Source organism: Marmota flaviventris, chromosome 1, assembly GCF_047511675.1.
Source record: "Marmota flaviventris isolate mMarFla1 chromosome 1, mMarFla1.hap1, whole genome shotgun sequence".
Classification (NCBI taxonomy): Eukaryota; Metazoa; Chordata; class Mammalia; order Rodentia; family Sciuridae; genus Marmota; species Marmota flaviventris.
The window spans coordinates 93063872-93084886 of NC_092498.1; the positions used below are offsets into that span (position 1 = coordinate 93063872).

The window sequence follows — 21015 nt, forward strand, 5'->3', positions numbered from 1 at the left end:
CCTTCCTCAAAGATGTTCATGTCAGGTATTTTGTTTACAGCAACAAAAAGCCAACTAACATAACTACCCATTTGTGAGACTCCGGTTTTATCATCCATAAAGGGGAGACAGTGCCCTTCTTCCCATCATTCATATATAACATCCCCAAATAAAAACAGAAACATAATTAATATGTGTTAAGCATTTACCATATGGAGCCCAGCACCGTGTTAATAGATGGAGTTAATGAGACAAGGATGTCAAGTGCTTTATAGAGGAGCAGGCACACAGCAGGGCTCAACACTCACTACTCACCCCCTGACCAAGTCCCACAGAGCACTGGGGCAAGAGGTGAGGCACATGACTCTTGCTCCCATTTCAGGATTCCTGAGCCAAACGATATACATTTCTTCTGGGGCATATTTTCTCCATCTTAGCATCAGGTCACTCTATTCTGGTCACTTCATAAAGGATGGAATCAAATCCAAGGACAAGTCAATAGCAGTCCCATAATTGTTACCTTCTTTCACCGGTCGAGTGGAATAGCTCCCTGTCCATTCCTTACTCCTTTTTAATCTGTGCTCCATACCATATCCAAAGCCACTATTTTGTGTGGACAGTTGCTCAGCATACAAGAGTATGAAATAAAAAGTAGAAATTTTCCTCACTCCCTCCTTTCCTACTTAGATGTATCACTGAGAGACATTGCCTTTGTAGACAATTCTAGGACTATTTAATTCCTCTACAAATATATATATATATATATTTTCCCTTATTTTATACACAAATGAAAACAAATCATACATAATGAAAATGCCTGAACTGTGGAAAAGAATAAGTTGATCAATCATTTCACTTTCCTCCTAAAAGTCCTTCAGTAGGTTTCTATTGTCTCAGAATCATCAAAATTTTAACTTCCCAGGGTGCAGTGGCACATACCTGTAATCCCAGCAGCTTAGGAGGCTGAGGCAGGAGGATTACAAGTTCAAAGCCAGCCTCAGCAACTTAGCAAGGCCTTAAGCAACTTAGCAAGACCCTCTCTCAAAGTATAAAAAGGCATGGGGGTGTTGCTCAGTGGTTAAGCATCCCTGGGTTCAGTCCCAGGTACCAAAAGAAAAAAGAAAAAACCTTCGACCCAATGCACAAGGTCATGAATGATCTGTTTCTTGCTTCACTTTCTGTCCGCATCTCAGACCACATAATCTGCTTTCTCTCCAACTTCTAGCCACATTGGTCTTCAAGTGCACCACACTCTCTCCTGCCTCATAACCTTTGGGTATACAGCTTGCTGTACCTGAGATCACCCTCTTCTGCATTTGGAAAACATTTTTACCTTTCAGGTCTTAGCTAAAAGTTTACCCTCTCTGGGAAGTTTTCCTCAACCCCCAGAATAACTCAGGGCCCCTGTTATACCATTGCAGCACTAGCATTTTATCTTTAAAGAATTTTATTCCTTGAAATCACATAGTACTTGTGACATTATTTTATTATTGTCTAGCTCCCCAAATAAAATGTGGGCATCCAGGGGACCAACACCTTGTCTGTTTTACCAACCATAGTTTCCATGGTGTTTCAACTAGTGCCTGGGACAAACAGGTGTTCAAAATGGATATTGTGAAATTAATATTTATGAAGGAGAGAGACACATTAAGGCACCTGCTTGTAGAAGAGTTAAAAGGGCATTTTTGTCAAGTGTTGGGCCAGCTATTCCAAAACACAAGGGCAGAACAGAGGGGCATGTGGCTTCTAACAAGATCTCAAGAGCACAACTGGACATAATCGTCAGGCCCCAAATATGAGGGTCAGGAAAGCTGGTTGGCAGAGTGGGAGCCTTAGGTCCTCTCTGACTCTGAAGGTCTATGGCTCAAGACTGCAAGAGGTATCCAACAAGTCCAAACCCTGGGCCAAGTCCTTGTAATCTCAGTGGAGCAATGCCCGTTGTGTCCTGTGGGAGAACAAACTATTTTTTTCTGTTTCCTGAATGCTTACCATACATGACCCAGAAGACAAACTCAGAAACTATCCTCAGGCATCCTCCTTAGAGTCCTTGAGTCTCACTCTGGTAACCTGGGATCTCGCCTTGTCTCACTTACCATGGGTTGCCTCTGTGAATGACATGAAGGAAAATAGTTCTGTGTTTAGATTATCTCCTCTAAAATGAGGAACTAAACCAGCCAGTTCAGGAAAGAGACACTTTCCTCAATCTGAGAAGTCCTTCAGTTTTCAGATTTCGAAGATGTTTCCAGAAAAGCTAAGCCTATTGAGAAAGCAAAGATAGACCAAAGACAAGGAATAAGTTGTAACAACGATGCTTTTTCTTAGCTGTGTTCTAAGAATGGTCTACTTCCATAACTGCTGATCTCTAATACCTGACTGCCATAGACAAGACTCCATGCAGCCAATGTTCTCCTACCATGGAGGCCCCAAGGAAGGGCAAGCCGATAATCATGGGAAGGCAGCTCAGGAAGTTTTCATATAAGAGTAATTTGTAAAGGATGTGTTTGAAAAGGAAGAAAATATGTTCCAGGTAGAGGATAAAGTGGGCACAGAGATAAGGGAAGAACGGGAACTCACATTCATCCAGACTACTGCATCTAAAGCATGAAGTCGGGGTACATCTGTTGGCCTACTTGCATTGATTGACCAACCTGGGAAAAGATATATCAAAAGACAGTGAGTGGAGGTGTAGGAGGATGATGGTGAGGGTGAGGAAGGCCCAGGTAGGCTGTGGAAAGATTGGATGCCCTATTAAAGAGACTGGATAGCATCTCTTGGGAAAGTGGAAACACAAGGGTTAGGGAGAGGGTTGAGCCAAAGAATGGTCTTCTATCCTACACCTCCAGCTCTGATGGTGGCATGGGCATTAGAGGTGACAACATAGTGTGGGTGATTGAAGATATGGCAATAATGAGGCAAGCAGTTATCAGGGCACTTCTTGGATAACACATATACTGAAATTGGAATTAAGCAGAGATTAGCCTGGCTCCTGTGCAAAGACGAAACATAAATTCACAAAACATTTCATTTTTGTGTGTATGTGTTTTATGGAGACAGTTTCAGCTGGGGAAGGTGATACTTTCTGGAGATGGGTAGTAATGATGGTTGCACAATAGTGTAAATGCTCCTAGGGCTGTAGAACTGCACCATTAAAAATGACTAAAATAATAAATTTTATGTATATTTTACCACAATAAGAGAGGTTATCAAAATGAAAAAAGATAGATTGCAAATATTTGTCCTAATGCTGAAGAGGAGAGGTGGAGAGAAAGGTGTATTTGATTAAGTCATTTTTAAGGGACAATCCACAGAATTTGTGATTAGGGCTAGGCATGATGGCATACACCTGTAATCCCAGCAGCTCAGGAGGCTGAGGCAGGAAGATCATGAGTTCAAAGACAGACTCAGCAAAAGTGAAGCACTGAGCAACTCAGTGAGACCCTGTCTCTAAATAAAATTCAAAATATGGTTGGGGATTTGGCTCAGTGGTTAAGTGCCCCTGAGTTCAATTCCTGGAACCCCATCCCCCCCAAAAAAAAACTTGGTGATTAGTTAAATGAAGGAATAGTGCTATGAAAGAAGAAGACAAAAATTATGTAGGTGTCTCTGTGATGCATGGCTGCTACATTGTAAGAAAATAGCTTGGTTTGAGCAGTAACTGAAAGGGATACCCTAGCAACCAGGTGTTTGCCTGGCTAACAGTGAGGCTGGCCCTACCTTTCCACTTATCTGATTGGTCCTAAGTAGAAAAAGAAAAATCCCTAACTCATAGGACCTTCCTGAACTTTTTTATTATGCATATGGGTTGATGGTCAATAAATGTTTGAATTACTGATCAATTAAATACTAGGGTTCTAATTGCCAGACACCATTAACATTTCATGGTAGTTGTAACCTTACCTTGAGTTTCATTTACCTCGGAAACAAGTTTCTCTGATCTAAGAAACACTCAGCTTCGGGTAAAGAATAGACTCACAAGTTTTTCCCCATTTTTTCTGTAATGTAGGCATATAAATTCCAGAAAAGTCCCTGGGAAGGAATATGAAAAGGAGTAGGAAGCTCCAAAAAGGCCCCGAGCTTTCCTGGAGCACCCAGAGGAGCTTGCTGAGCAAGTGGGAGAGGCAGTAAGGGCTGGTGTGCTCCAACCATCATTGCACAGTCATTAATTAAGCTATAGTCTAAAGATCATTAAAAGCAATTAGTGCTTTGTCAGTTACTACAAACTGGAGCTCTGATTTCTTTACTTTCTTTCTTTCTTTTTCTTTTTCTTTTTTTGAACTAGTGATTCACAAGAGGAAAGATGATGCAGTTTTAAAATAAAGCAGTGCTTTCTCTCAAAGTTTTTAGTTGAGGTGCTTAAATAAACTTGAAATGTCAAATAACATTTAAAAAGAGTCTAAGGTTTTATATTTAACAAAGGAGACTTAGAATGCAAACTTTGATGATGTGTGTTAATCATTAATATTCTGTTAGACCCAGTTGATATCATTCAAGAATGTGAATGATATAATGTGAAAAACAGGCAAAAAAAAAAAAAAAACCTAAAAATGGAGAAATTACATTTTCAAGACTCTACTGATTTTCAAGTTACTAAATGGTGCTTGGCACTTTAAGTACTATCATATTTGACACTCAAAAAACTCAGAGGGTGTGTGTGTGTGAAGGACAGCAGAATAAAATAGACATTATTATTGCTGTGGTTATATACGTGACTGCATGACCAATGTAATTCTGCAACTTGTACACTCAGAAAAATGAGAAATTATATCCCATCTGATTCAAATGTATGATATGTCAAAAAAATAAGTGTACATTTTAAATTAAGGAATTATGTGACCACATCCAAGAACTGTATGTAAACTGTAATATCATCCTTTGACAAATTTAATGTTAAAAAAGTTATAGAAAAATGTTCTTATACTCAAAAAAAAACCTCAGAGGGTGTGTGTGTGTGTGTGTGTGTATTCTTTATATTATATATGTGCATACACAAACACTATATATACATATATATATATATATATGTTCCTCAGATGTTTGTATCATTAACCCCATCTTACAAACTTTCAACTGAAGTTTAGTGTATTATCTACTACTATGGGAACAAATCATCACAAACCTACTGACTTTAAAATAATGTCATTGTTATCTATAGTTTTTGTGGGTGAAGGGTCTGGGCAAGGCTTAACAGGGTCCCTGCTTAGGCAAGGCTGTCATCGGGTGCTAACTAGGACTCGGGGGTCATCAGAGGGTCAGCAGGAGAAAGCTCTTTTCCAAGTTCCCTCTGGCTTTTAGCAGAATGAATTTCACTGGGGCAGCAGTATTCTCAGTAGCTTGCTTCTTTAAAGCCAGCAAAGGAGACAGGCACTAGCAAGGCAGGTGCTTCACCCTATGTAATCACATGCAGCACACTGGGTTGATCAGAAGCAAGTTGCAGGTCCTGTCCAAATGCAAGGAAGAGGGTCTAGCAAAGGCATCAGTAGCAGAGGCAAGTGCACAGAGGCCACCTAAATTGTTCACAGTCAAGGTCATACAGCCAGTACATGATAGGGGAGACCCAGTTCTTTCTGACAGCAAAGCTGGTGTTTGGAGTCTCATCACAGCTGTCCCTCAAAGCACCTGGATTGTTTGACTTCCCCAGGTCCTGACCTCCTCACTTAAAATACAAGCAGCTCCATTCCACTGACCTTTTATGGTTCTCCCTGTTTCAGCAAGTGTGGCAAGCAGGTTGCTTGAGAGCTCATCATCAGGAAAGTGGTAATAGTCACCCTGTTTGTCCTAACAGGAGGGACCCACTAGGTATTTTAATATTCCCTCTGGTCCTTTCAGCATCATCTATGGCATTGTGATCCGAACTATTTGGATTAAAAGCAAAGCCCAGGAGATGGTGATTTCTAACTGCTCGGGTAAGTCTCCATATCGCCCAGTTTGTGACTAATTTTGCCCCTGAAAAGGTTTTCCTCTAGCAAACATGAGCTGGGGTTTCCTGGGTATACAAACATGAGCTGGGATTTCCTGAATGGTTTTATACAAGCCTGCACAATTATATCAGGACCTATCTCACAGATCAAACCCACCAAACGCTGTCTCTGGGAGGCACTGTCTTCCCCACTCGGCCCCCTGAAAACAGGGAGAAGCAGTCTTTGGGCCAAGATTGAGAGTCTCTCTAATCTCAGGTTAGGCAGGGAGCACCCTGGAGGATGCAGGAATGAGAGACACCATGCATTTAGCAAACATGAGGCTGGGCCTTTCTGTTGGATTCAGAGATGAGTAAATCTGCCATCTGTCCAAGAATGATCCTGGGCTCCAAGCCAGCTAAGGAATGGTCCACATGTTTTCCTCGCTGCCCCAACACACCAACTTAAAACTAGTCTGCACCTAAGATTGCCCGCTAGGACCCTTCCCAAATTTGTTTCAGTGAACCTGGATATGCAACACCTCCTAAGCAACAGCTCTGAGACCTAGAGGCTGTCTCTGCTTCCCAAGCAAGTTTCCTGGGCCTGACTCAGGTACCACCTTGGAGAAAACACAGCAAACTAACAGGCCAGAAAGAGTAAAAACGGCTGCTGGTTTCATGTTTGTTATAATGTGATAGTTGCTAAGTCATGCAACTTCTCTGGTCTTCAAGATATTAAAATGAGGGGCTCAACTTGGCCCCCTATAAGTTCTCTTCTTTTCAGACATGGAGTTAACCCACCTGCATTGGACCAAGATGGAGCTTATTGCATTCCCCTAGAAGCTCCTTATTCTCATGTGATGTGGGCCAACCAAGAGGATTCACAAGGGTCACTGGACACTGGTGATCTGTGTCTCTTTCCCTAGGAGAATGAGTAGAGATGTAAGTCTTCATGTTTTTCTCTGAAGTTCAGTTAGTTCTGCAGTGCTCTGCATCCAGGAGTGGTACAAAGAAATGGGAATGACAAATGAGGCCATAGAAAAGTTCCTGACTATAGGCAGCTGGCAGTCTAGGACCTTGTGTCCCAGCAACACAGACACACAGGTCAGAGGGACAGGGAGAGCCACTTCACTCTTAGCCACTTCACTAGGTGAAGTGCATTATCTCCTTTACTCCCTACAAACCACTGGAGGTGGTCTTATTGATTGTCTTTTCCAGATAAAAGATTGAAAGGTTAAGCTTGTTTCTATGGGTAGCATGTGACATGACCAGGAATGTACATGATTGACCAGAGAGCTCCTGCTTTCTTGCCTAAATCAGGCTAGGATGCCTCCCAGGAGGAAGAACATTATAGAAATAGAAATGGTGAATGGCTAAAAGAAAAAAAAAGAAAACTGCTTTTGATTAAACATCCAAGCTCAAGGTCTTTGGCATGGCCTTTCCTCTATGGTACTCTCCTGTTGCCTTCAGAGCACCACACTGTCTCATTTTCGGAAGTTTTTATTTGGATATATTTAAAATCTCATGACTGGTATGTTTAGGGCCAACTTTGCTGAAACAGCTAGGTCCCCCTATACTTTTAGATAATTAAATTCATTTAAGCCCCTGTCCTGTGATTTCTACAATCCCAGCAGGCTAGCCTGCTCCTCCCTGCCTGCCCCTCTGAGCACACAACCTCACTGACTCCCCTTCTCCAGCTTTCTACTCCCTACACTCCTGTGGCTTCAGAGTTTGGAGCCCACCTTGTTTTCCATGAGTTGACAACTCAAAAGAGTGAAGAGTTGATGCTTCTGGAGGTTTGGGGTGACAGAAAGTTTCCACATTCTGCCAGCTACTTGCCCCTCTTTGTCAGCAATCCTCTCCTCACTATGGTTGAGGTCCTGTCTCTCTCCAGAGTTCCCCCTGACTCCCTTTTACTACATCTTCCAGTCCCTGCACTGTTAGACTCCCCCGACCTTCAGTACTGAAGGTTAGAGATTTTTTTTTCCATTGAAATACACTATGTCATTGCCCTCCCTGGAGGTAGAAATGCTAGTTTTTACTCTTTAATGTAATTGTGCATCTCTGTTACACCTATTTTTCATTGTCTCTATCCTTTAAGACCATTAGTGACCTCCTTCTGGAATGAGGCCAGCTGGTATTCTCAAAAGATCATATGTTTTCTGTGTCTTCTTCACAAATGGATCTCACTTGATTTGCTATCTGTCATAACAGCCAAGCAGCACTGGAGTTGGCCGGTAAACAGGAACTCCAGTGGTGCTGGCATGCCAGGATTATTGCTCATCAACAAGAGGACATTAGCAATGATTAGTGTGAACAGAAGCTCACTTTGTAAACACTGGCTGCAAAATTCAAGCCATCCTTCATGTAGGAACCATTCTTCTTGCTGACAAATAATGTCTATTTTCTCCTGCTCAAAGGCGGACTGAAAGAAAAAGCAAAACTGGTTCATAAATGATCTCGAGACGTTCCCCCAAACAAGTGTAAAGGGTGATAGGTGGATCAATTTCCCAACCTTGCACATGGTCTTTCATAAAATGAGCATGCTCTTATGTCCATGCTCTTAATGCCCTATAAACTAGAACATTTCCCATGTGGAGGCAGGAGACTTGGGGGCAGGGGGCTCACCCAAGGAGTAAACCAAGTATAACATATCTGGATGGGACTGGGACTTGCAATTATGGCTTGTCAGATGTGATGTGATCCATGCTGTCTCCAAAGTGCATGTTTCAGATTAAATGAGGCAGAATGGGGTGAAGGAAAAAAGGCATAGATTAGAAAGTGGGTTAGAGTTCTGTCACTGTCTACATTAACACATTTAATATAAACCCATTAATTGCTAGAAACTATAATTAAAGAAATGAAATCAGATCTTTACCTCCATCCATAAGCAAAAACAAATTCCAAGGGACTTAGAGACTTAAATGTGAAAATGAAGACTTTCAAAATGAAAGCAGACTTGGTCTTAGCATCCCCATCTGTAACCATCAATACAATGGCCTCTCTACAGATAAACTACATTTAACAAAATATGTTCAAAAAAGTATCAAGATACAAATAAATAAATATTATAACATGTTTGTGGATAGTAAGATTCAATATCACAAAGCAATGACCCTTCCAACCAATCGAAAATTTAATATAGTTCCAATAAAAAAATGGATTGTACTAGTATATTGAGATTGATAAGCTGCTTTTAAAATATACACTAAAAAATCAAGGGCCAACAATAGCCAAGACATTCCTGGAGAAGCAGAACAATGCAGAAGAGGTTTGCTGTACCAAATGTTAAGATTTATTACAAAGTCACTGTGGTTAATAGAGTGTGGTGTTGGCACAATACAATAGACAAATAGAAAATAAAACAGCCCCAAACAGACCTGCACATATATGAGAACTTGATAGATGTCAGAAGATCATACGAAAAGAAATGAAATCAGATCTTTACCTCCATCCATAAGCAAAAACAAATTCCAAGGGACGTAGAGACTTAAATGTGAAAATGAAGACTTTCAAAATGAAAGCAGACAATATCTTTATGACATTGAGGAAAGGAGGTTTTCTTCAACAAGATACATGATACATTGAATTATAAAAGGAAAAATGCATAAATTTGACTCTGTTGACACATAAACTATCAATGCACGAACTGGGAGAAGCTATTTACAACACATATACCTGGGAAAAGATAGTATGCAGAATATATGAAGAACTACTGAAAATCAATTTTAAGAACATTTTTTTAGTGACAAACATCTTAAAAATCAGCACAAAGGGAAATAGGAATAGCCAAAAATTAGATTCAGCACTTCATCAGTACTCAGGAAAGTACATGTTTAAATCTCAATAACTTTCTACCACGGAATTAGTAAAATTGTAAAAATCTGATAATTCGAAGTATTGGCAAAGATATGAATCTCATGGTTTATGGTTTCCTTGGAAATATAATTCTTCAAAAACTTAGCAGACTCTTATCTATTTGCTTTCTGATCTTACATGTTAGAAACTATAATTAAAAAGTTATTCTTAATAAAATTCTCAGATCTAATTTTTTTTCTGTGCTTCCTCAACCAATCCCTACCCATCAACTTGATGGAAACTAGCTGGAGGTCATCAGAAACAATAGGTGGGAGGCCACATCCCTGGTCTGATCTTTGCTTTAAGAATAAATCTTAAGGGATATTTTCTAATTAAAATCTCTCAATGTTATAGCTTAATTTGGAGACCAGGGCCAGATTTAATCCTGTGCATTTAAGAAAGGCTCATGCTGGGCATGGTGGCACATGCCTGTAATCCCAGTGGCTCTGGAGGCTGAGGCTGAGGCAGGAGGACTTCCAGTTCAAAACCAGCCTCAGCAAAAGCAAGGTGCTAAGAAACTCAAGACCCTGTCTCTAAATAAAATACAAAATAAGTCTAGGGATGTGACTAATGGCCGAGTGCCCCTGAGTTCAATTTCTGGTACACACACACACACACACACACACAAGAGAAAGGCTCATGTTTGGTTTCATGTTCTGCTTCCATTTTCATTTTGCCCTGACCCATGCAAAGTATGTAACCAGGATCTTTGGAGACTAGAAGCTGTTGGCATTTGTCATTCTGCAAGATCCCAAATTGGGGGACTTTCTCAAACTCCTTTTATATTTACTCATAAACCAACTAACTCTTATCTGAGTTCATTTCTTTTTCCCAATTCCTTGCTAAACACAGCTGGTAAAAATCAATAGGCACTATTAAAATTCACTTTAACAACCTCACCCCCTGGGATCCAGGCTCAGTAGGCACAGTCTGCCTTCCCAGGCATCATATGTGGCACTTCTAACAAATGGATCGCTAAGTCCCAGCTTCCAGTCTCAGTGTCCTTGCCACCTGCTGCCTGCCCACATAGCCAGTGCCACATGTTAGACTTTTATCAAGACAACATTGCATGTAAGATACCAGTTTCTGTTTTAGTTAGGAAAACACAAGCAAGCAACTGTGTCAACTCCAAAACACCAGTACCCTTAACAAAACCTAGGTTTATCTCTTGCTCAATTAAATTCCAATTGGCAGTAAAGGCCAAAGGGAAGGGCATTGTTCCATACAGTCAAAAATTCAAGTAGATGAAAATTCTGCTACATTTAACAAAGGGCTACTTAAGGTATTCCTCAGCACCTGCATGCAGAAGGCAGGGGTGGGGTGAAAAGTGGAGGGTTTTTTTGTGGCTTATTGGAGTCAGGTCTGGGGAGGAGAGACATCAATTCTTCCCCTAGTCCCCTAAAGCAGAACTTAGTCTCATGACTATAACCTGCCAAAAAGGCAGTTGGGGAACATAGTATAGCTGCATGCCCCGGAGAAGGAAAGGGTTTGATGGACAGCTCACTCATCTCTGCATTATTAAAGGCCTGTCTGGGTTCCTGGTTTTGCCTGAGCTAAGAACTGAGGTGCAGACATGGCTAACTGGTACGTCAGGAGATACCTTCTCAGATCTGACTGTGACCTACAGTTGGCACTGGGCTGAAAACCTCTTTTTGGGAAAATAACTCAAAAAGAATTCAACCTGAAAGTTCAAATATATGCAGGCATGTCGAGCTAATGGGGAGAGAGGCAGCACTTGGTGAGGAAAAAAAAAAAGCAGGGGGTGGAATAAGTCCTCCAAGGTCCTTAAGGTCAAAAGGAGATATGAGTTCTGGGTCACCCAAGACTGCTCCAACCTAATCACCCCAGCCTCTTGTCAGCAGCTGTGGAGGACAAAGCTGACTATGAAGCCCTGGGAACTTAGGTGGCTACTACAGGAGCCCCAAGCCTCAGAACACAGAGGAGTGAAGACATGTTCTTGTTTCCTGCAGAAGCACTTTGAGAGCAGGTATCCCAGGAAAGAGCAGCGATGCTGAATAATTCACAACCCAGACACAGAGCTGAGGCCAAGAGCAGTGAGCAGAGAGCAAAGCGACTGCCCAGGGGCACAAACTCTAATAAAGGGAACTTGCAGGAGCGGCTTAGAAGTGACTGCAGCTACCAAGCACATGGTGCCCAGCCACAGCCCCTCCAGAGGGGATGGATCACAAAGGGGAGGTCTGGGTGGAGTGGCCTGGGGCTGCCCAGGGAAACAGCAAGGACCGTAGAAAGCATGATTCAGATAAGGTCACCACAGAGGCACAGGTGGTGGCCAGGGAAAGATCCTGGAAAACTTGGAGACCACGCCACCCCCCTTGAGTTTACCAGAGAAACCAAAAAGTCAAAAGAATCCTGGGAAGAAAATGCCCAGTCCCCTACAACTAAGCAGAGGAGGTCAAATGCACACACACAAAAAAAAAAATTTAATGATTTCTGGGAGCATTCAGGTTTATATTTGGAAATAAAAAGTCACAAATAATTAAAAATAAATTTTAAACTTTAAAACTTTTAGTAATCTGGAAAAATTACTAAGAAAGTGTATTCAATTTTTTAAATCAACCTGAAGGACACAAATTTTCCAACACAGGAAAGAAACATACTTATTTTAAAACATTGCCAGTAAGGCTTCCTTGTTTCTAAACAAATCACTTGCACTTACTATAGGCCCACAGATGGACCTCCCCACCTGGCAGGAATGATTTTTTGCCTGCTTTAAAATCCAAAGGGACCCATGGCTCCAGCTTCAGGTGTTCAGCCCACATGAAGAATGGGCTCCCAGCAGCTCAGTTAGGGGCCCGAAGCCTGGAGAAAGTTCAGAGTTGGAACTGGCCATTTGGAGACTATATTTGGGGCAGGGACCCCACTGGGGATTCACCCTGGAACGAAACAGTCTAAATAATGTGTTCCTTTCAGTCTCAAATCTAGTAGGTGCACTGCCTCCAGGCTGCCCAAGCCATTAATGCACAGTGACAGCTGAATTTCACTGCTTTTCACTCCAGCTCCACAGCAAAGCCTGAGTAGAAATAATCCTTTTATCTCCCAATAAAGGAGAATTACCGGCATTTTGTAGCTCAGCTCTCTTTGAAGAGCCATCTTTGGAAGCTGGGGCTTTGCATTTCCTGAAGTGGTCAGATTAAAGACGCTTTTCACTGATCTCATTGGCAGATGGGAGAGCAAGGTAGTTGATTATATTGTCACCTAGTAGCCTTGTGGAAAGTATTTTGAGTTTCCATTTTAAACAGATTTCAGAGCACAAATGTCATTTTTAAAAACTTTTTGGAATGACCAACTATGTCTTTAAAACCCAGCTGTTACACACTGTTTAGAACCCAGCTGTTACCTAGGACCAGCAAGTGGAGACACTTCAAAAAGATATAATTTGGTCTGCTATCATCTTTCTTTGTCTCCCACAGGAATAATCCCACCCTGGTAATTTTCTGTTGACTACAGATAACATTGTATAAGGTAGTAATATCTCATGTTTTCTTCCATAAAGAGAGAGCTCATATTCCTCCTAAAATGCAGTTAAAACTTCATCATCCCAATTGGCAGAGTAACTGACATCCCAGCATGAAACTTAGCACCCCGAATACATTATTTTACTATAATTCTCAAAGTAACTCCGTGAGGTTACTGTTCTATGATTCATTTTTTAAATGGGGAAATTAAGACTAGGAACCTTTGGCTATTTGCCTAAGCATTCACAGATAGTCATTGGTGGAGCTGGAGTGTATATTCAGGTATGACTCTGAAGCCTGTGTCCCTCCCAAGATATGACCCTGGAAATCATGGTTCTCAACCTTCACACCTTCAACAATTTGTACTGTATAATTCTTTGTTGAAGGAGAGGAGACTGCCCTGCATGTTGAAGGATGTCTAATTGCATTACTGGCCCTTCTACCCACTGGACACACACACACACACACATGCACGCACGCACGCACGCACGCACACACACACAGAGTTGTGGCAACCAAAATTGGGTCTAGGCATTGCTCAAGTCCTCTGGAAGGCAAAATCACACCCAGTTGAGAACCACTGCTATAAATGTTTCTGAAGCATCTGCTGCCTTACAGTGCTTGGGTTCTGTGGTTTTAGGAAATGCAAAGAATAATTTAAAGACCTTAACAATATTTAAGAGTGGCCTTGGACTAGGGATATAGCTTAGTTGGTAAAGTGCTTGCCTCACATGAACAGGCCCTGGTTCAATCCACAGCACCACAATAAATAAATAGATAAATAAATAAATAAATAAATAAGAGTGACCTTGTGGGGTATGCCTTAAGAAATAAGAATCAATTATAAGTATTTTAGTTATTTGCACCTAAAAACCTGTTATCATTTGTAATAGTGTGTCCTTTTCAATGAAGAAATATTCACACTACAAAAATGTTTGAAAATTGCTGCCTCGGAAATTCGGCACAGACTTCTTCAAAGATATTCAAGGTCTTCCCAGCTCAGTTCTTCTTTGCACCCTCAAACCCCACGCACTTGCAGGCTACATCCAAACAAGATGACTCATCATGGTCCAAATACATCCTCCACTTTTCTTGTTTCATGTCTCAGCTGAGAATGCTCCCTCTGCTTTCCCTATCTCTCCCAGTGCTGTACCTGCACCTCCATCTTTCCTGTGGAATCCCTCTCATGTCATTCAAATTTGACTTAATGTTCTCTGCATTTTCCATGAAGCCTCCTTGGCATAGCTATGGGGGTACCACTGTCTCCTCTGTCCATGGCTGGTGTCTTCTCTCTTCTCATTCAACTTGAGGCGAGTATGTGATCTTTACTGCTGGATTGAAAGTTGCTAGAGAAATCGAATTCTTTTCGATTTCTGTTCAATCCATACCTCTGGGCACACATGCTATGCTTGTTGGATTAAGTTGGGTTGCAGAACAGATTGAATGAATGAAGCTAAGTAAACTTCTAAAGGGTTTCTACAAGGACTCAAATACATCTCAAACATAAAATATGGACAATGTAGTGAGGACAACAGAGCACTGAAGTTGGCCTCCCTAGTGGACAACAGCCTTGCCCCATTTGGCTTAGATGCTGACTGGGCCTCTGAGCTGGGCTGTTGCTAGGGCTGAACCATTTTGTCCAACTCAATCGCACCAAGTTGAATCATGTAGGGAGGGAGGCTGGCTTTTTTTCCCTGCTTCCCTCCCTGAGGTATGTTCTGGGGCAGGTCTGTGTCCATCCAAAGGAAGGAGACCTTTTCCAAATTTCTTAGAAGGTACCATATAAGCTGGTAAATTTCTAACAGGAAAATCTTTTTCACAGAGGCAAAGGACCCAGGACCAACATTTCACCCCCCAAATTTACCATCTCTCTCCTCTTATTGCTCTGAATTCTGACCATGATATTTTGCCCCTGTCTTGTCTATGGGAGGTTATTATTGATTCATTAAATTAATGTTAAGTAATCATTTCATATTCATATCATTATTACTAGAAGTGGAGAAAATAAAACTCCTGGGCTCCTCTAGCTTATATTGTAGTGGATTCTTATTTCACCCCTCCCACAAGTGTTTTACTATCACATGACAGCCCAATATGATTAAAGTTATATCCAAGCTCAGATGTATGCCAGTTGTTTGTGTTTGAGCTTTTGTTGGGAGATTTTGAGCTTGAATTTTGTTGAGTAAAGTTTCTGAGTTAGATGAATGAGTTGGTCTAGGACGACCGTCCTAGCAAAATGACTTTTGCTCAGGTTGCCGAAGCAAATATACAAGAGTCTTGGCATAGCATGGAGCTCAGAGAACAGCCCCCAACAGAGAAGGTCTCTGCCCCTCTGGTCACGTAGTCTAATTCCAGCTGCAGCTGATTTCAGATCATCTGACCATGTCTGCATCCCACAGCATTCGCATATTGTGTTAAGTTGCAAACTGAGCAGTTTCCAGCAACCATCCTTGAGCCATTTTCACTCTAAAACTATCTGAGGAAAGCCTTCTAGTCATAGACAAGCAGGACATAAGTGGTCCCATCCATTGAAAGCCACAGGTCTAACCTTCAAAGTTCCTACTTGTAGAAACAGAAATTGCCGCATCTTGAGCACTCCAGTTGACCATTCACCTGTTGTATCTACAGATGGGAAACTGTGCACCAGCTACAATCGAGGGCTCATCTCAAAGGCAAAAATTAAGGCCATCAAGTACAGCATTGTCATCATCCTTGGTAAGCAATGTCCCTCCTTGGATTGCAAAACCGTATAAATGTTTCAAAACCAAACTAGTAGCAGGAAGCCCATAAAAGGAAGGAATTTGTGTATAGCACTTCTATCTTTATCTGCTTGGAAAGTAATGTGTGAGACTCATCAGTCCATCTGGGCTTCTTTCAAGGGCCAACATTTGGTTCCTAATCTTTCTCCTTATGAATAAAGTCAACCATTAAAGCTCTGTGTTGCATAACTTGGGAGTAAATTAGATTAGGACCTAATTAGCTGTTTATGCCAAGATCACCCTGTTAACTCAGGTGCTTCCTTTAATACACACTGTCCTCCAGGGCTGAAAACAGCAAAGGTGAGATAGAAGTACATTCCATTTCTTCTGGATATTTAACTTCCATGTCACTGCTAATACTTTCCTTATGGCCATCTTTTCTGTCCTTCCTCCGTGTTGTCTTCTGCCCCTTTCCTTTCCTTTCTCTCTATTTTTAACATTCCATAAAGTCACCTTGAACCTTCCTGTCTGAAATTTTCTCCTCTTGGATGAATTCATGGCTTCCTCCCCCACTTTGGTTTGTTCCCTAACGATGACATTTCCTTCAGCCTTATTGGCAAGTCTTTTAAAATAACCCTCCTCTAGCCTTACCCTAACATGTTTATCTTCATGGTTCCTATACTTCTTCATGGTCCCTACTTCTGTGTACACACACACACACACACACACACACTACTTACTACTTATACTACTTACACTACTTACTGTCTATCTCCCTTGCTGGAGCAATAAATCCATGAGGACAATGACCTGTTTTTGTTAATTACATTATTGTTATCAGCAAAGACTAAAATAGGGTTCCCCATACACTGCTCAATTAATATGTGTTAAATGAGCAAATGAATCGAGATACACAAGAAGAAAAGGGATTTGTGCTATCCCCTTTTTATTTAGCTGAAACACCCTCCTCCAGGCTCCTCTGGCAGCTCTTAGAAGCTCCAGGAGAGCATTAGCTGCATGTCAAATCACCAGAGCAGCCCATCTCTCCTTTCTAAAATGCAACTGCAAAATGCCAAACAGACCACAAACAGTGTGACTCAGCCAGCAGAATATGGGCACAAAACAACACCGCAGGCAGAACTGGGGAGAAAGTGCATACCACTCACCAGGCCCTGAGAAGCCTTTCTCAGAGGCTTCTGAAGTACATCAAAGGCTCTCTTTGCCTTCCCAATCAGAATCAGATGCACATTCCCTGGATGTTGAGCTGGGAAATGCATGTTTATACATTATTCCAGAACCCCATAAGCCTTTTATCAGGGACCATATTTCTAGCCCCTACAAGATCCTTTCAGTCTGCAAGCAGGTATGCCCATGAGAGGGTCAGTGAGTATTGGCAGACCAAAATGGCCCTTTCTGTAACAAACACTTTGTAATGCCTCTTTATCACCTAAAATGGCATGTATAATACATTCTGCCTTGTATGGTTAAAAAAAATCAGTGTACTACTCCAACAATTATCTAAAGTAAGAATAGAAAGAAAGTAATTTATAATAAAATAACACCAATTTTGACATGTCACTATGTGGCCACACCTACATGAGAAGAATAATGAAGTAATCAGATGCTTACACCTGAACATCATAATAGCTACAAATAAAAACCAATACAGGTGTGTTTTCATGGAGGCATAAAGATATAGTATTGCTGTCAGTGACTTGATTTTCTAAGCAGACAAATAAACCATGGTAAAGTTCCGAATTAATCATTTCTCACTTACAAGGAAATTACATTTCTGAAAAATTCACTTTTTATTAAAAATATCCATGTACATATATGAGATTTGGGTTTCTAGCCTGGGGGTAATTATAAACCAACCAATGTCCAGTCGGACATATGAAAAATGTTTGGAGTATGAAACAAGTTTTTCCTGGTTGGGCTGCTGCCTATAGTATACAGTAGGATGGGCATCCCTGTGACAATCTCTCTCTCTCTCTCTCTCTCTCTCTCTCTCTCTCTCTCTCTCAACACACACACAAACACACACACACAATGCAGTTTTACCTTTGATATCCCAGAACCACTTTTCTGAGCCAATGCTGGGGTTAACTACCCAGGGTCCAGAATTCTCATTGCTGTTTTTGTTTGAATGGGTCCCATTTAATACATTGCCATCATCATGAATTAATTCCTTATTTCAAAACTCCCAAGCAAGTTACAGAATCCCTCTTGAACAATTATGGAAGAAAAACTTCCCAGCATCCAGCTGGCTGAAGAAGTCCATTTGCTCCTACTCTTAGAAAAATCTTGTGGGTGGGAAAGTTGTTTGGGAGAGAAGAGTGGCAAAGCTGTACCCAGACAGTAGGGCAACACACGTGTGTGTTCAGTAAACCCCAGAATATGTAGCTCTGTATTAGTCTATGCTCTCTAGGGAAATATGAAGAGATAGATAGATAGATTGATTGATTGATTGATTGATTGATTGATTTTGCTTTATTATATATATATATATATATATATATATATATAATTATATATATTTATATATATATGATTATATATATTTATATATATATATATGATTATGAAGGCTAAGAAGTCTTAAGATCAGCAGTTGATAAGCTAGAGTTTCAGGAGACAGTGGTCTAAGTTCTAATCCAAGTCTGAGTTCAAAAGTCTGACAACAAAAGAATAGATGATTTAAGTTCCAGTGTGACTCCAAGCATGAAGTAGAAGACCAATGTCCTAGCTCAAAGACAGTCAAGCAGAGAGAGTGAATCGTTTGTCACTCAGCTGTATTGTTCTATTCAAGCCTTCAAGAGATTGAATGAAGCCTACCCAACCTAAAGAGGGCACTCTGCTTTTCTTAGTCCACTGATTCAAGTGTTAATCTCATCTGAAAACAGCCTCAGAAATGCATCCAGAATAATGTTTAGCCAAATATCTAGGCAGCCAGGGGCCCAGTCAAGTTGACACATAAAATTAACCCTCACACTCTGGATTCCCACATCTCACTCATTTTCTTTGAGGATTTGGAGCCAAGCAGAATCAGGGTCTTCCACACACCAATTGATTTGGACAGGGGTATTATTAGTTGGATGGTATTTTCATGTCATCAATATCAACGCAAACAACTTTTCTAAACTGCATACACAGCCCTAAAACATCTCTGAAAGATTCCAGATGCCCCAAATCCTCCCAGTTGAAACTCCCATAAGGGCCAACTAAAAAGAGACCCCTCAGCTGTAGCCTCTGTGGTGCCTAATGGTTCACTTCTCCCCAGCTTTCATCTGCTGTTGGAGCCCATACTTCCTCTTTGACATTTTGGACAATTTCAACCTCCTTCCAGACACCAAGGAGCGTTTTTATGCCTCCGTGATCATTCAGAACCTGCCAGCACTGAATAGTGCCATCAACCCCCTCATCTACTGTATTTTCAGCGGCTCCATCTGCTATCCCTGCAAGTAAGTGGTACTCTTACCTGGGTCAGACACACTGATGGCCACCACATTCTGACTCCAGCATGGGTGTTCTTCATCCCAAAGCAGGTGACAGACTCACTGTTTTATAGATGAGACATGAGAGATCAGAAAATTTCCACTAATGTGACAGATTTAACCTAGATTGAGCTATACAGTCAGTGCTCTTTCTTCTATACCACTTCCTATAATAACGGCCTTAATCATGACACATTTAGAAGGTCTTTATTTTGTTTAAAGTTTCTCTATATGAATTGCTTCAATATAATTCTATCATGGTAACAGGAAATGGAACATCTTTACTATTTTAGAGCTAAACAAAGTAAGACTCACAGATGAAATGGCCTTGCTGAGGTTATATGAATAACTAGTAGCAGAGCTAAAATTAAATCCCTTCCATAACTATTGTCATTCTGTTGGGTTTCACCTGTTTTCCTTCACAGGCTAGGAAGAAGGTAGAGAAATTAATAGGAAATAGAATAGTGGAATGGTTTAAGGTTTGGACTTAATACCACTGACAGAAGTTTAAATCCTGCCATTGTTTACCCATAGCTATGTGTGATCTTGGACAAGTTTTTAAACTTCTAAAAACTTTAGTTTCCTCCTGTGTAAAATCTTGGCCAATAGTGTTTCTGTCCACTGGGGTTTGGTGCTGACCAAAGGTCTGCAAGTGGTGGAGAGGGAATGTCAGGATATTACCTGTCAAGGGTCTATCCATTGTCTGATCTTTAATAATCCTTCATTAACAATTATCTCTTAGTATCTCTACTTTCCTTTACATCAGGATAAATTATTTTCCCTTACTACTTTATTCTGACTTTTTCTAGAGAGCAAAGATCACAAGACTCTAGAATGACATGCCGAGAAAGAACGGAAAGACATGAGATGCAGATTCTGTCCAAGCCAGAATTCATCTAGACCCTTGGACAATTGCAGTTGTAGGCGGAGTCTCATGAGCTCTTTAGGTCCCCACAGTCAGCTGTGCATGTGCAAGGAGCCTGAGCCGATTTCTCCACCCTGCTCCTGTCATAACTTGGGAATGTTCAAGATACATGTTCTAATGAGGGTGTGTCATCTGCAATGGCAAGTATTAGCCAAAACCAACTCACCAACTATCCATGGGAACCAGGAAAGACACTCTTTCCTCCTCCTCTCTTGCGATTTCCAGCCCTCCTTCCCTTTGGCCGCACCCAAACCCAATGGACAGAGATGGTACTGACCCAGGGTCCTGGTTTGGATAAGCAAGGAGATACAGAAGCAGAAGGGACAAAAGGGGGAAAAAAAGGTTATTCATAAATCTTCTAATTATAATTTTAAAAGTAAATAAAAGACTTAATAAAGACTAGACTTTTTATCTCCCAGTTTTGGATTGGAGGTTTGGTGGTTGTAGCCAAAAAGAAGTTTGCCCTTGAAATGCCAACAAATTTACTTTCAGACACTGGTGCTTTGCATGTCCTCAGTGTGCAGGTGGATGCATTGGCAGCAGCTAAACTCACACTTCTGTTGTATCAACAAGCAATTCATGGAAAGAACACAACTACTGGCCCTCCATAACAAGGTCAAGTGTAAGGGTATTTTCTCTGATGGGAAAAATATTGTGATAGGAAACCATGGGTCCTTCACCTCCAGCCCCA

The 21015-nt window shown here is 41.1% G+C and overlaps 1 protein-coding gene and 1 non-coding gene across 3 annotated transcripts in view; both read left to right on the forward strand.

Moving 5' to 3' along the window:
• The window catches only part of Npsr1 (neuropeptide S receptor 1), a 178734-nt gene extending 158435 nt beyond the window's left edge, over positions 1-20299 (forward strand). For both annotated transcript variants that reach the window (XM_027939686.3, XM_071608428.1), the window contains 4 exons: positions 5806-5882; positions 15835-15921; positions 19186-19366; positions 20209-20299. In XM_027939686.3, the coding sequence (XP_027795487.1) occupies positions 5806-5882; positions 15835-15921; positions 19186-19366; positions 20209-20299 (436 nt within the window). The remainder of the gene's footprint in view (positions 1-5805; positions 5883-15834; positions 15922-19185; positions 19367-20208) is intronic.
• Positions 2908-3010, forward strand: LOC114096241 (U6 spliceosomal RNA). Its single transcript, XR_003583388.2, has one exon. It is a non-coding gene; the product is annotated as a U6 spliceosomal RNA (small nuclear RNA).
• Positions 20300-21015: the final 716 nt, after the last annotated feature.